This window comes from Neodiprion fabricii, chromosome 1 (genome assembly GCF_021155785.1).
Source record: "Neodiprion fabricii isolate iyNeoFabr1 chromosome 1, iyNeoFabr1.1, whole genome shotgun sequence".
NCBI classification, from domain to species: Eukaryota; Metazoa; Arthropoda; class Insecta; order Hymenoptera; family Diprionidae; genus Neodiprion; species Neodiprion fabricii.
In genome coordinates, this window is record NC_060239.1 from 19,603,851 (window position 1) to 19,617,038 (window position 13,188).

General features: G+C 38.2%; 1 protein-coding gene across 5 annotated transcripts in view; it reads left to right on the forward strand.

Moving 5' to 3' along the window:
• The first annotated feature begins 235 nt into the window (after positions 1-235).
• The window catches only part of LOC124185669 (peroxisomal membrane protein PMP34), a 31,347-nt gene continuing 18,394 nt past the window's right edge, over positions 236-13,188 (forward strand). Inside the window, exons 1-2 of one of the 5 annotated variants that reach the window (XM_046576660.1) lie at positions 236-1,028; positions 1,100-1,160. In XM_046576660.1, the coding sequence (XP_046432616.1) occupies positions 957-1,028; positions 1,100-1,160 (133 nt within the window). In that variant the 5' untranslated portion in view covers positions 236-956. The remainder of the gene's footprint in view (positions 1,029-1,099; positions 1,161-13,188) is intronic. The other 4 variants (XM_046576687.1, XM_046576651.1, XM_046576680.1 and 1 more) reach the window with 4 other exon arrangements.

Genomic DNA, 13,188 nt, shown 5'->3' on the forward strand with positions numbered 1-13,188 from the left:
AATTCGGTGCGTTTTTATATTATATATTTTCCCATTTCCAATAAATAGAAGAACAGAATTTCCGAATAACTTGGGCATATTTTTTGTCATTTTACACCTACGGTGGGACACGCAAGCATATTCATGTACACATCATACACGTGCCTAAATTCGCCCGCGCGTTGTGTACATGCCTGAATCACACGTATTGCTGCCGCAAGCAAGTATGCCTACATAGAAAGCGGGTGCTAGACGCATGCGCAATGTGATAACTCTACAATAAAACAATACGCCTGATATCGTGCTGCACTAGCAGAGTATATATTCAATAGTGAGGTTCGTCGATTATAATTAGTTAGGTATACCACGAGAAGATGAGAGCAAGGAAATGTGACACGTAGTGTGGGGAAGTATCTATGCTGTACCTTGTCAATCAGCTAGTGAAAGTCGACAGTACAGTGTTGTAAAGGCGACGTATCTATAGGCTCTTGACGCGCAGGCCACTGCCGGGTCATGGCAAACGCCACTGTGATATTACGTAATGGGTAGTGAGAAGCGGTTTTAATGTTGTTTCTGACCGTCATTGATTGCCAGTTCGTGGACGCGCATCAGCAGACTTATACTTACTGTCAAGACAGCCAAGGTACTAATTTGGTGATAATTATTGGCAAAACTCCGAGGGTATCGCAATGATTTTGGTCGAAATTCCGACAATATACAATGTAATAGTATCGTGTCAGATCTGCATCTATCACGCTTCATTCACTTTTACTTTCGAACCAAACTTGGCATAAGATTATGTTGATAATGAACAGTGCAAATTATAAAATAGTGCAATAATCGATGATTATTTTTCTCTCAATGCTGTATGATCTCTTAAAGTTGAAGTGAGTTGTATATTTCATGAATACTAGTTCTTGTTACTTGTCAGTAAACAGTATATTAAATCCTGCCAACGGAGAACATCGATTTTGAAAATGCCGGGACGCGTTAACAGCGAGAATGTGTTTACATACGAGACGTTGGTTCATGCTCTCTCGGGGGCAGCGGTGAGTATATTTTTGCTGTTGCCAGAACACTTGAAATTAAAAACGAATTTGTTGGCTGATATTATTTATAGGGAAGTGTTGTGGCAATGACGACGTTTTTCCCGCTCGACACGGTGCGCAGCAGACTACAACGTGAGTGTATAAACATGTACTCTTATTTCGTAAATTATGAAAATGTTACACCTCCCGTCTGACTTATATGATGTACAACTCGGTCTTTCGACGTAGTTATAAACCAGGGGGGATATAACTCGTTGAAATAACGTGTCAATAGCTCGTAACATGTTGAGAAATAACCCAGGGAATTACTGAAATATGAGAAATAACTGAAATAATGAGAAATAAATGAAATAATGAGAGATGACCCAGGGTATAAAGGAAATAATCAGAAGTAAATGAAATAACGGCACATCAAATGACACTTTCCACCACATTATAGAAAGTCATTTACTACTTGCGTAGTCTGTCAATTGTGGAACTCGCTGTGGAATGTATAACAAATTCGCGAGCTTTTACACTTAAATTAATTAGAGAGCAAACAAATTATCGTGAATTGGCTTCAATCAATAGAAAATACCCGACAAAAATTGAGTTGAATCGAAAAAATTTATCTGAATTACAAAAAGTAAATCAAAATAAAAAAATTAATTTTAAATAAAAAAATTATATCGAAATGCATGAATAAATTTGAAATAAAAATAAATAAGTTGAATTAAATGAAATAATGTGAAATGAAGAACAAAATTTGAAATAAGAAAAGTAAATTTTTAATAAAAAATAATTTGAAAAAAAAAAAAAAAAAATTCTGAATCAACCCCTTAGCCGTTAGGCGAAACAGTATATTGTGTAGCAAGGGCGGAAAGGAGAATTTTAGCTAGAGCCGGACGGAAAGTCCTTGTCTGCCCGCTTCCAAATTGGCCTGAAACGCGCTACTTCGCGCAAGCTTAACGTGCATGAATTGGCGAGTTTTCAAAGGGGTCGGACAATATTGAAATTTTTGTACCACTTTTGTGTTGGAAAAAAATGTCACACATTTATCCTATAATTCAGCTACCCCAAAAACGATGATTTACCAAATTACAGTTAAATCGATCTAGAAAAAACATGTTTTTTTCAAACGTCCACATATGTGTCATGGCGTAAAAGTGGCACAACTTTGTTCTACCCATACGTGTGTCACTGACAGTCAAATATTTAACCCTCCGCCGGCTATCCATGACGATATCGTCATCGGCTATTTTTAACCCACTTGAAAGTATCCGATAATTCCCAAAAAATTCGGGGAACCAGTTTTGGGTCTCATCTCAATATTTCAACAATTTTCAGTCCAAAATGTTTGACCAATTAACAAATAGATATTTATAAACAACGCAAAACGGGTAAATTCGACCATTTCACTGAAAAATCGATATCTTGAACCCAAATTTCTATTAAGAAAAAATATTCTAGGGATTTATTCTTGATATTGTGGTCTTTCAAAAAAACCTACTCACATTGGGCTCGGTTCCAAAAAACCTACTTATTTCACCACCTGAAAATGGGCTATTGCGAATGGCGAAATTTCGCATAAAATTAAAGTATTCATGAGAACAAAATGTTTTTATTACAAAAAGACGTAATTTATTAGTAAAAAAATGAATGTTAACATCTTATATGACACTTCGGACTCGCTTTGCTCGTGCAAACAGCCTCGAGCAAGGTACAAAAACAGTTCCCACACAGTGCCGGATTTAGGTACGGGCAGGCGGGGCAGCTGCCCAGGGGCCCCCACAGAAATGCGGCCGCCACAAAATTCGGGTTTTCAGGTTTTTGGAATCGAAAAATATAATAATAAGATTGGAATTCTTTCACAACATAATGTACTACCGATCAAATTGTACATAAGATTTGCGTATTCATCTGATAAATATATATTTTTCCATCTGCTTGAAACGCAGATAAATTGCATAAATATACATGAACACAATGGACTACGATCTAGTGAATTCTCACGATGCACATTTGCATGTACTCCACCGAGGCCACCCGTGACCCAAAACATATTGTTACTCCATCACTACGTACGGTCGGCGGAGCTAACATGGAGACCTAGAACGTATATTCATAGCGCTGTCTAGCGTGACTTCGAGGTAACGCAGCAGTGTCTAATTCGGACCAGTTCATTACATGTGTCATGTTGACACCACACCTATTATTCAAGATTGTTTATGAAGTATGCAAAGCGCGCAGCCAGCATCGTGCAAGCTTAAGAAGATATATTCTACTTTGTGATAGTAATAGTGTAGATTACCCTATGTACAAAAAAAATTATATTGGGATGAAGAAAAATTTTGCCAACACGCAGGTCATGATGTCTAAGTAGCAGCTGACCTCGTCAACAAAGTTGCAATTTCGATACATTTTTGATTACCAATAACCAAAATCAATTTCGTATATTTTGTTACGTTACTTTCTTCGCAAGAAGTATTCACAATTAGCACCAGCACAGATCGGCATAAGACCCCTCGTGCATTCAAAAGTGGAGCACAAAAACGGAAGTTAGCCAAAGAGCAAGACGAAAAGACAGAACAAGTGCTTGCAAAAACACGTAGCATATCGGAGTTTATACCAGTCCGGCTTCGTATCGTTCGAGAAAATCGTTGTGAGCGAATGCTACAAAATGACCAAACAATTCCTGCGGATAAAGACTCCGTTGCTGAAGACGCCTCCGAGTGTGACTTGATCGATTTGCAAGCAGATGCGAGAGTTATTGTGCCAAAACCAAACGGTACCGAGACGGATGACCTATGGCCTGAACATACATCGGCAGAAATGGTCAATTCCTGGGCTGAAAGTGATTGTTCATGTTTACAACACCAACACTATGATGATGACTCATTAAAATCACGCTCTGTGGAACAGAATATTGAAGGCGATCGTGTTCGTAGATGCCAACTGGGTATGCTTGAGCGAAAGAATCATAATGGAGAAACTATCAAGCGGTCATGGTTATGTTTTTCGCCTGTGAATGGAAGGATTTACTGCTTCGTGTTTAAGCTTGTAGCTTCAACGCACTCAAAATTCACCCACGGTAGTTTCTGCGATTGGAAGCATGCTGGTAGTCGGCTGGAAGATCACGAACAATCTAAGAATCACTTCAATGCTGTCATAGCTTTTGTACAACGTTCAAAAGACACAGGGCGGATAAACTTCGAGGCTACACAACAAGCGGAACAGGCACCGAAATACTGGCGTAGTGTAATTAAATTTTCATCTGAACGTGGACTATCGTTCCGTGGAGAGAATGGGATACTTGGATCCGCCTATAATGGAAATTATCTCCGGTTTATTGGAGCTTCTAGCCGAGTACGACGATTTTCTTAGACAACATATGCAAAAACACGGTAATCCAAGATGTGGCCACACAAATTATTCGTCACCAACAATTTGCGAAGAACTTATACAACTTATGGGAGACCAAGTGTTCAATGAAATTATTTCATGTATCAAAACTGCAACTCCAGTTGAACGGTTTGTTGAGTTCATGCCTAATCAAGGCCATAAAGCACAGGATATGATCAACAGTTTAGTAAGATTTTATAAGGAGCATGGAATTGACATAAAAGATTGTCGTGGGCAATCCTACGACAATGCATCAGCCATGAGTGGAAGATATAACAGCTTGCAAGCGTTAGTAATGTCAGAGAATCGTTTAGCGGCATATATACCTTGTGCAGGGCACTCATTGAACTTGGTCGGGCTAGCAGCGGCTGAATGCTGTTTAGCAACAGTCACCTTTTTTGATTTTCTTGAGTAGATTTATGCATTTTTCACTGCATCAACCAACCGATATCAGGTATTGGTTGCTTCCCTTTAATCAACTAGCATTCAGACCCACGTGCCGAAATGGATAACGACAACACGCTGGTCGTGCAGGGCTGATGCCATAAAAGCATTTGTGAAAGGCTTTCCTCAAAATCGGGATACCCTGGCTAAAATTGCTGACGATCCGTAACAAACGTCTAGATCGCTTTCTAATGCAAACAGTCTATACGAGCGGATGTGTACATTAGAGAATGCTATATACTCAATTTTCTGACATGAGCGTCTGGATGGGGTGAATGGCACAAGTTTAGTCCTACAAGACCCAAAACTTGATTTGAATACGGCCGTTGCGTGTATGAAATCGGTAAAGAGTTTTGTTCAGGCCAAACGTGAGTGCTTCAACGAATACGAGCAGCGCGATGTCAGCCTATCTGGAATAGCAACATACATTCAAGCTCGTCAACGTCGCATTAATGTACGCCTTAATTCACTGGATTATGGCCAAGCGTCGGAAGTTGAGCTAACGGTTTCAGAAAAATTTCGGATTGAACATTTCATACCGCTCATCGACAACTTTCTTACTGCCTTGACGCAGCGAATCTCTGCCTATGAGCAAGTGACTTCTCGATTTGGATTCTTCAGTCAGCTGTACTGTCTTAGCCACGAAGAGATTCAAGATGCGGCGATGCGCACCGTAAACATTCACGAGGATGATCTGGACCAATGCCTCGGCAACCAACTTATTCAATTCGTTGAGTTTAGTAAATTCTACAAAGATGAGAGAGGGGATAATATAAGTAACGAACAGTACCCATATGGATTGTTACTCGATAAGGGGATCAAAGATACGTTTCCTAACGTTGAAATTGCATTGCGAATGTATCTAGTTCTTGTAGTAGCAAACTGTAGTGGAGAGCGTTCATTTTCTAAACTGAAATACATAAAGAATAAACTTCGTACCACCATGACACAGGACCGACTGAACAATTTGACCATTATGAGTATCGAAAACGACATTTTGCAGGAAATGGACTTTCACCAGTTGATAGACAATTTTGCTTATCGCGAATCACGGAAGGTGCCTGGTCCTTGAGACCTGCAACCATTCTCTATAAAGGTATTATATGCCTATAATATGTATATTATGTGTGTAATATAATAATTATAAGTGAAAAAATCTGTTTTCAATTTCAACCATTTTCGCTAATATTGGTATTGAGATCTTAAAAATGAATTTTGGTAAAGTCCCATTTTCGTAGGTTTAATATTTGTGGATATAGAGAAAAATTTGGTTAGGTACGATGGACATTCGTACAGGATTGTGGGCCTCCACAACTGTGCTGCCCAGGGCCCCCTGCTCCCTAAATCCGGCACAGCAACAAGTGGAAGAGTCATAGTGTCTACTAATTTAAAAATCTCGCGTACATCCCAAAAACATCGGATCTATATCGAAAATCTTCGTGTATTTGTCTGCTGATTAGCTAATTACCCCTTGTTTTGCTATAATTGACCTTTTTCACTGAACCCTTTAAACCACCCTTTTGTTTTGCATCTTTTTATTTATTATAATTGATTTTTTGGTAACAACTGCCGAGTTTTTTAGTTCCACATGGTCCCTGAAATATTTCCAAGCCTAAGAAAAGAATCTAATTTATTTATTTATATACTGAAAAAATGGTACATGTAACCAAATAGTCGAAATTCGTATTTATTCCCTAAAAAAAGCATGTTCTCCTAATTTACCAAGAACATCCGAATGCTAATTTTTACACAAACTTAATACACACCAAAAAATTTTATAGATTATTTTCAAAATTTTTCTTCTTGTTTGTTCGCCATGTTACGTCCTCCAGACTTCATATTCCTTTCCCACGCTCTTAGTTACCTTACGCTCTGTAGTCTACCCTTATCGTTCGCGAGTCAGCAGGTTCTCCTGTAACTCGCGGCTAGCTCGCCTGCTACATCCGGCAGAAGCGGGCAGATCCATCCCAGCACTCAAGCAAGACACCTATCCCTCTAAACCAAGACCATACCCTTTTTCCCTTGACCGACTCCGTTGCATTGACCACTAATAAACAATCATATACTTTAAATCGTTTACCTTCCCTTAATACCGATCCCTTTCTATTCCATTCCCTTCCTGCATTGGGAGTAGTAGCACGCGAGTGCATAGTCGACGTGAACGGACCCTACAATAGCCAAATAACACCTTGGCTGGGCGTGGAGTAAGCCCCGATTACCGCTCATCGGAGCCTACGCAATCTACCCCGTAACAGCCATATTGGATCCACCGATTTAATTTTTCAAATTTCAAGTTCAGATTCGTAATAAGCGATCCCAGAAGCCCGTGCATGCAAAATTTCAAGTGAATTATATGTCAGGAAATATGGTGACAGCCATAGGATTTAGTGAGCGGCTACCGAAACCTACTCTACGTCCAGCCAAGGTGTTATTTGGCTACTTTAGGGTTTATACACGTCGTTTATGCACTTACGTGTCACTACTCCCAATGCAAGAAAGGGTAGCAGAAGGGAAGTATCGGTTTTAAGGGAGGTAGACGATCTGAATGGTACAGTTGATTTGTTGTTGAAGGTATAGTAGTTGAATTGTAACAGTGATCAATGTGAAGGAGTCGATTTGAGGGAAGGAACTTGGATTGGCATGACAAGATATACTTATGAGTGACTTGTGCGAAAGCAAGTATGAAAGTGACGAGTGTAGAGAAGATAGGAGACTCGTTAGTTGCAGCTTAGAGATGTATCTGCTGACTCGGTGAAGATAAGAAGAGGACGCAGGACTTAAAGTGACTATAAGGCTGTGGAAAAAAATTTGCGGTCTGGAGGACGGAACACATAAAAATAAAGAAAAAAAACTTATATCCCAAATTCTTTTTTCTACGACATTAATTTTCCACGATATTTGAAAATAATTACAATAGATAGTAAGTATGTAAACTTATGGTGCGGAATTATTGATGAGAAATCAATTGGTGCTTTCTTCATCAATGATACATTGGATGGAGAACAAACATACTAACGTTTTTCAGATCAACAATTGCCGGGACTGACTAAAGATTTGGATTTTGAAACAAGTTGAAGTATGTGGTTTCAGAATGATACTTTTCCGGCTCACAATCAGTATTCAAAGTTATATAGACAGATATTGAATCATGATTAATAACAATCACTGGAGTGACAGAGCGTACCGGTACATTAGACTGTTAGGTCACCAGATCTTACACGTCGTGATTTTTTTATGCGGCTACTTCCGAAAAGAGTTGATACTACGACACTAACTACTCCAGAGGACATTTAATACGCTGTCATGCATCTTTTATAATTCGTCTTAAAAAGTGTATTCAAATTATCGGGCATAATTATGAGCATGTATTGAATTATAATTATTTCATCGATTACTGTTTTATAGTATACCGATTTTATTAATTTTAGATTAATTTCAGATTCATTATTATTTTCTTTTAAATTAATTGTAGAGAAAGAAAAAATAATATGCGTTTGAAGTTTTTTATTTTTTCCTATAAAATGCAAATCTGTAAACAAAAGTATACGTTCTTAGTAATAAAAAAAAAAAAAAAACAACAACCCTGACCTCCAAATGACCTTGTAAAGCACCACCAAATAAAAAGTACGGTAGCACAATGTTTTTCCCCTTTTGAACTAGGAGACTTTTATTCCATACATTTTTTTCTAAAATATGTTGTTCTTAGGATATTGTGTTGTGTCAACTTTAATGGATCCTCCTGCATAATGTATTTTTTCTTTGTTTTTCATTTTCCAAAATGTTTCGTTATTTAGCTTGTAAATTTCATCATTGCCATTCCAGAATAAGAAAATTTGATGAATTTTCAATGTTATCAGTAATTGAACCATAGATTTTTGTACAGTCGTACATCAGTTTTCATTTCTGTGGCATGATAAATGATTGCACAACTGTTTATCAACGTATGATAGAATAGACAAAAAATCGTTGACGTTTGTCCGCATACTAGTTTTTAATTTTCAAATTTAGAAATTTCTCCACAAACCAGAACTGTGAGAAAAGTTGCAATTATATTAATGAGACGACTGAACGAGGGTTCTCTATTGAGTGTGGTTATTACAGGTTTGCTAACTATATAGGCAGAATGACGACTGATGGCGTACGCAACATGTAATATGATTTGTATTTTGTAACCCCCAATCACTACTTGTGTAACGATAACATTCGAATACTAAAGAAAATTGAGGTTAAGCGCCAGGTAACTAACGGAAAAGGAAGTAAGCAATACGGGAAGGGAAAGGTGACTCGGTAGCTCAGTATTTGACAGAGGAGAACGTAGGTAGGCCGGGAGGGAAAGGTTTAGCCACACTTTTATAAATCCCAAATGGGGAGGGGCGATAAATATTACTCGATTTTTTCGGAGGAAATAGAACGGGGTCTCGAAGTTTCTCGGCTCTTACAAAAACCACTCAACAGTAATTAATTTCAAACGGAAACAAACGCAACGCTAGAGTCATAGAGACTAGAGGTAAGGAGGCCGAACGCATATGGCGGAATCGTCGAAAAGTGGATCGTGAAAGCGATGAAAGATCTTGTAGTTCGGGATGTATCCGCAAGCGATACCAGCGCCTGGTTACGAATAGGATACATACGTGAGATCGGTTTTGGTAGCGCTGCCAGGCGGGTAAAATCCGCGGATTGTTCATCACTTTCCCAGTCCATTTTGCCAGCATTGCGTTCAGCCTCCTTACCTCTAGTCTCCATGGCTAGAGTATTAGAAGCGATACAAACGGTTCGCCGTAAACTCTACATGAACGAAACGCTTAACACAAAAGGAATACTGTAATAATATTAGACCCTACAACGCGACATACCTAGATCCGAGGGAATTTCTTGCAATAACAAACATAGAGTATATGCTAAATAGGGGAAGGGGTTAAATCATAATTGACGATTTGCGACATCACCCTTAAAGCTACGAGAATCTAAGACCTAGCGAGGTATCACATATAAGGAGACGGATAGACAGCTATATACCAGGCCAAATAACTCGATGCGATACAGAATAACGATTGAACGTTGAACCCAATCCAAACACGGAAGAGAAGAGAAATAACCGATAGGAATATCGAACGCGGTGTATAAGGCGCAGAGCGACGTGAGCTCTGATTATTTCTTAAAATCGGTAACAAGAAGACTTAGTAGCTGATTAAAATCTAGGTAAGGTGTGCGACATGAGCTTACCACAAAATAATCGATAAATCAAACAGATAATAGCCTCATAGAATACGTGGGCGACCTAGCAAACAACGCACGCTGGACGACCGGTGTCGGTGAGGGATACGCGCGGGCGCGAGCCGGCATGATAACACAATACCAGTTTATACCTTGCGTCACTTCGTTTCCCGAGATTACTCAGAAAGAGGACCTAGTTTCTGACAACCAAACTTACGTATCTACAGTTTAGCACGCGACGCGAAATAATTCCTACTATAATTATGTCAAGGTTGACAAATAATGCAAAGTTAAATTCGGAAACACAACTACAGCAAATAAAATCTACCTCACTCGCGTCACAACAGATTCGGATTATAGGTACGCGGAAAGTTAATGCAAGAGGCAAGAGTGAAATTCGAAAACATGAAAATAGTAAATTCTGGACAACTCATCGGCATGGTCAATTAGAGTATCAATCAAGATTTTTTTGTGAAAGTACATGACGAAATACGCAATAGCATTTTTTCAGAATTTTTCTAACCAGCATATCTGAAGTATGATTTAAACACTAGAAACTGCCAACAACCCCCGATTTCTAAAGGCTGAAAAAATTCAAAAAAATCTTGTGAAATATCACATAGGAACTAGAGTACTCGTGACTCTTCAATGTCTTTCCTTCTGAATAAGTAAAACTTGAAATGAGTCCAACAAAACACTTAAAACTATTTTACTTCTTAAATAGACATCATTTACCGATATGAATTTCATCACAAACTTTGATGAAAACAATACTTTCATCATTAACATTACTATTCGTTCGTTTCTTTATACAATTTTTTGTTGACTCAGAATCTCGAACTCTCTGTAACCGATCACTGCTTAAACTAAATGAATTTGTATTAAATAACCAACAAAGGGACGATTTTCTTACTGCTAACTCATTCTTCCTCTCATCTCTGACTACAACGAAAGGACTCCTCGAATGAAGTTGGATTTTTCTCGAGATTTTTCGTAAGTTTTCAAATCCAGACCACCTTGTACAATTGAGAGAGTGCTTAAATCCTCACATAGTTCTTGTTGATCATTCTCTTGATCTGTTTTTATATCGTTATCTACCGCTTCATCGTCAGTATCGATATCCTCAAAATCTTTTTGGCGTTTTCTATCTTCCTGATATCATCTGTATTACTTCGGTAACAAGCACCCCTCATTTTCTCGATTCTTACTCATTCCAGCTGAGTAACTGACTTTTTATACGCATTCCCTTCAACAACCTTGGATCACCATCATAAGGTAAGCCAAGTACTGTGATCCCCTCTTTTTGCAAACATTCAACAATATATGCCCATCGTTTCGGGACATCATCGTAAGAGAACTTATTGTTTATGCCGAATAAACAAAGAAAAAAAGTTGGGGCACTATGTGTTAGAGATTGAGCAATTATTACATATGCTAAACTAGATATAGTGCCAATCTCAAAGCTTTCTTGTATCTTCCGAGCAGAGGTGGCTTCGTAACACCTGAAATCGGTAGCCCTCGTTTATTTAACGGTAATACGAAACCGACAAACTGATTGGAAATACTGCCATATTATATACGTCCTGTGATGCGAGTCGCATCTTCGCCCAACTAAACGGTCAATGTTAAATTTCTTGAAATTAGGAATTCCTTCAACTCTTTCGCTCGCACCGCACCTTCTATAATATTACATCTATTTTCAGACATTACTCTAGTGATTGTTCACAGAGATGGTATCGGTAAATTAGCGTCAAGTGTTTCATATAACATTCTACCACCTATAGTGAATACGTAAGTACAGAAAAGGTTCAATATTTCATCATGTCTTCTACCTTGAACTTTTGTCTTGCATTGTTTTTCAGCACTCTCAAATAATTTCGTAAGAAATTCAGTATTTATTTGCTCGTTTTCAACACCTTTTGTGATTTGACAAAATTCGGTCAAAAACGTATCACTTAAATTTTTGTTTTTTTCGATTAGTAATTGAACTTGAGTCAAAACTGGATAAAAAGCAGTTATTCGAGTTTGAGTCGAGTCTACTGATGAATGCAATTTTTTAATATTACGATAAATCCTTGAGTACTTTCCTTTACCAACTTTTATTGAGATGTTTTTATCGAGACAGTTTTGTCCGTCTGATGACTATCTCGTCTTAAGACTTCCACAATTTCTTCTGATCATAGAGAATATTGAAAGAACTGGAAATGAATTCTGCTGAAGTTGATGGAGAATCTAACGACGTCAAATTCGTCCCCTAAGCTGTACCTGCGATGATGGTCGATTCATACATTTCATCTCCTAAATTTAAAAAATAATTGAATAGTTATATAATAAAAACGAAAAACCGTTGAATAAATAAAACAATTTACCTGATTTATTCCCAGATGCATTACTAATTGTAAATGATAGTATTTTCGACGTTTCCTCGGATGTTTCGATGGCGTCCATTCCTTCTTGACCTTTTTCCTCGCCTTTTTCTGGTGAATGTGAGATTAGGATGAACTCAGACATTTTGTGGTTTGGCAGTCTTTCCTCAGTTGGATTTGATACAACGTCGACAGTGTTTGATTCTTTTGATGTATTGCATTTGGATGCTCGAAGGATCTCTACGATAGAAATGTTTTTTCGTTTTCTAGATCTCTCAGTTGCAACGTTTCTATGAGTTTTCACATGTCTCCGAAAATATGATAGAACCCGATTTGATCCCTTTCCTCCAATGTGTCCACATTTTGTGAATTTCGTACAAATGAACACTCAGGATATTTGATCTTTGCCTGGTAAGTGTACGACTTTGGAAAGCCATCTTCTCCATAACTCTCACTCACTGAGACTCGAATATCAAGATCTCGTACAGAAATTTCCTCAGTATTGTTCTCAATATTTTCTCCATCGCCGTTCTCCAAAATTATTTTCACCACTTTCGATAAAGTTTTCCGCTCTTTCTCAGTATCACCTTTTTCTTTCTGCTCTGAAGAATTCGCTCGAGAATTCAAGCTGGATGTCGTTGACGAAGCAAATAATTTTTAAATAGGACGTTTTTGTTGCGGAGCAATAGGACTTTCCGGTATTTTCCAAAATTCCATGGGTTTCTATTCCACAATTTTGGCGAGTTCCAGAAGTA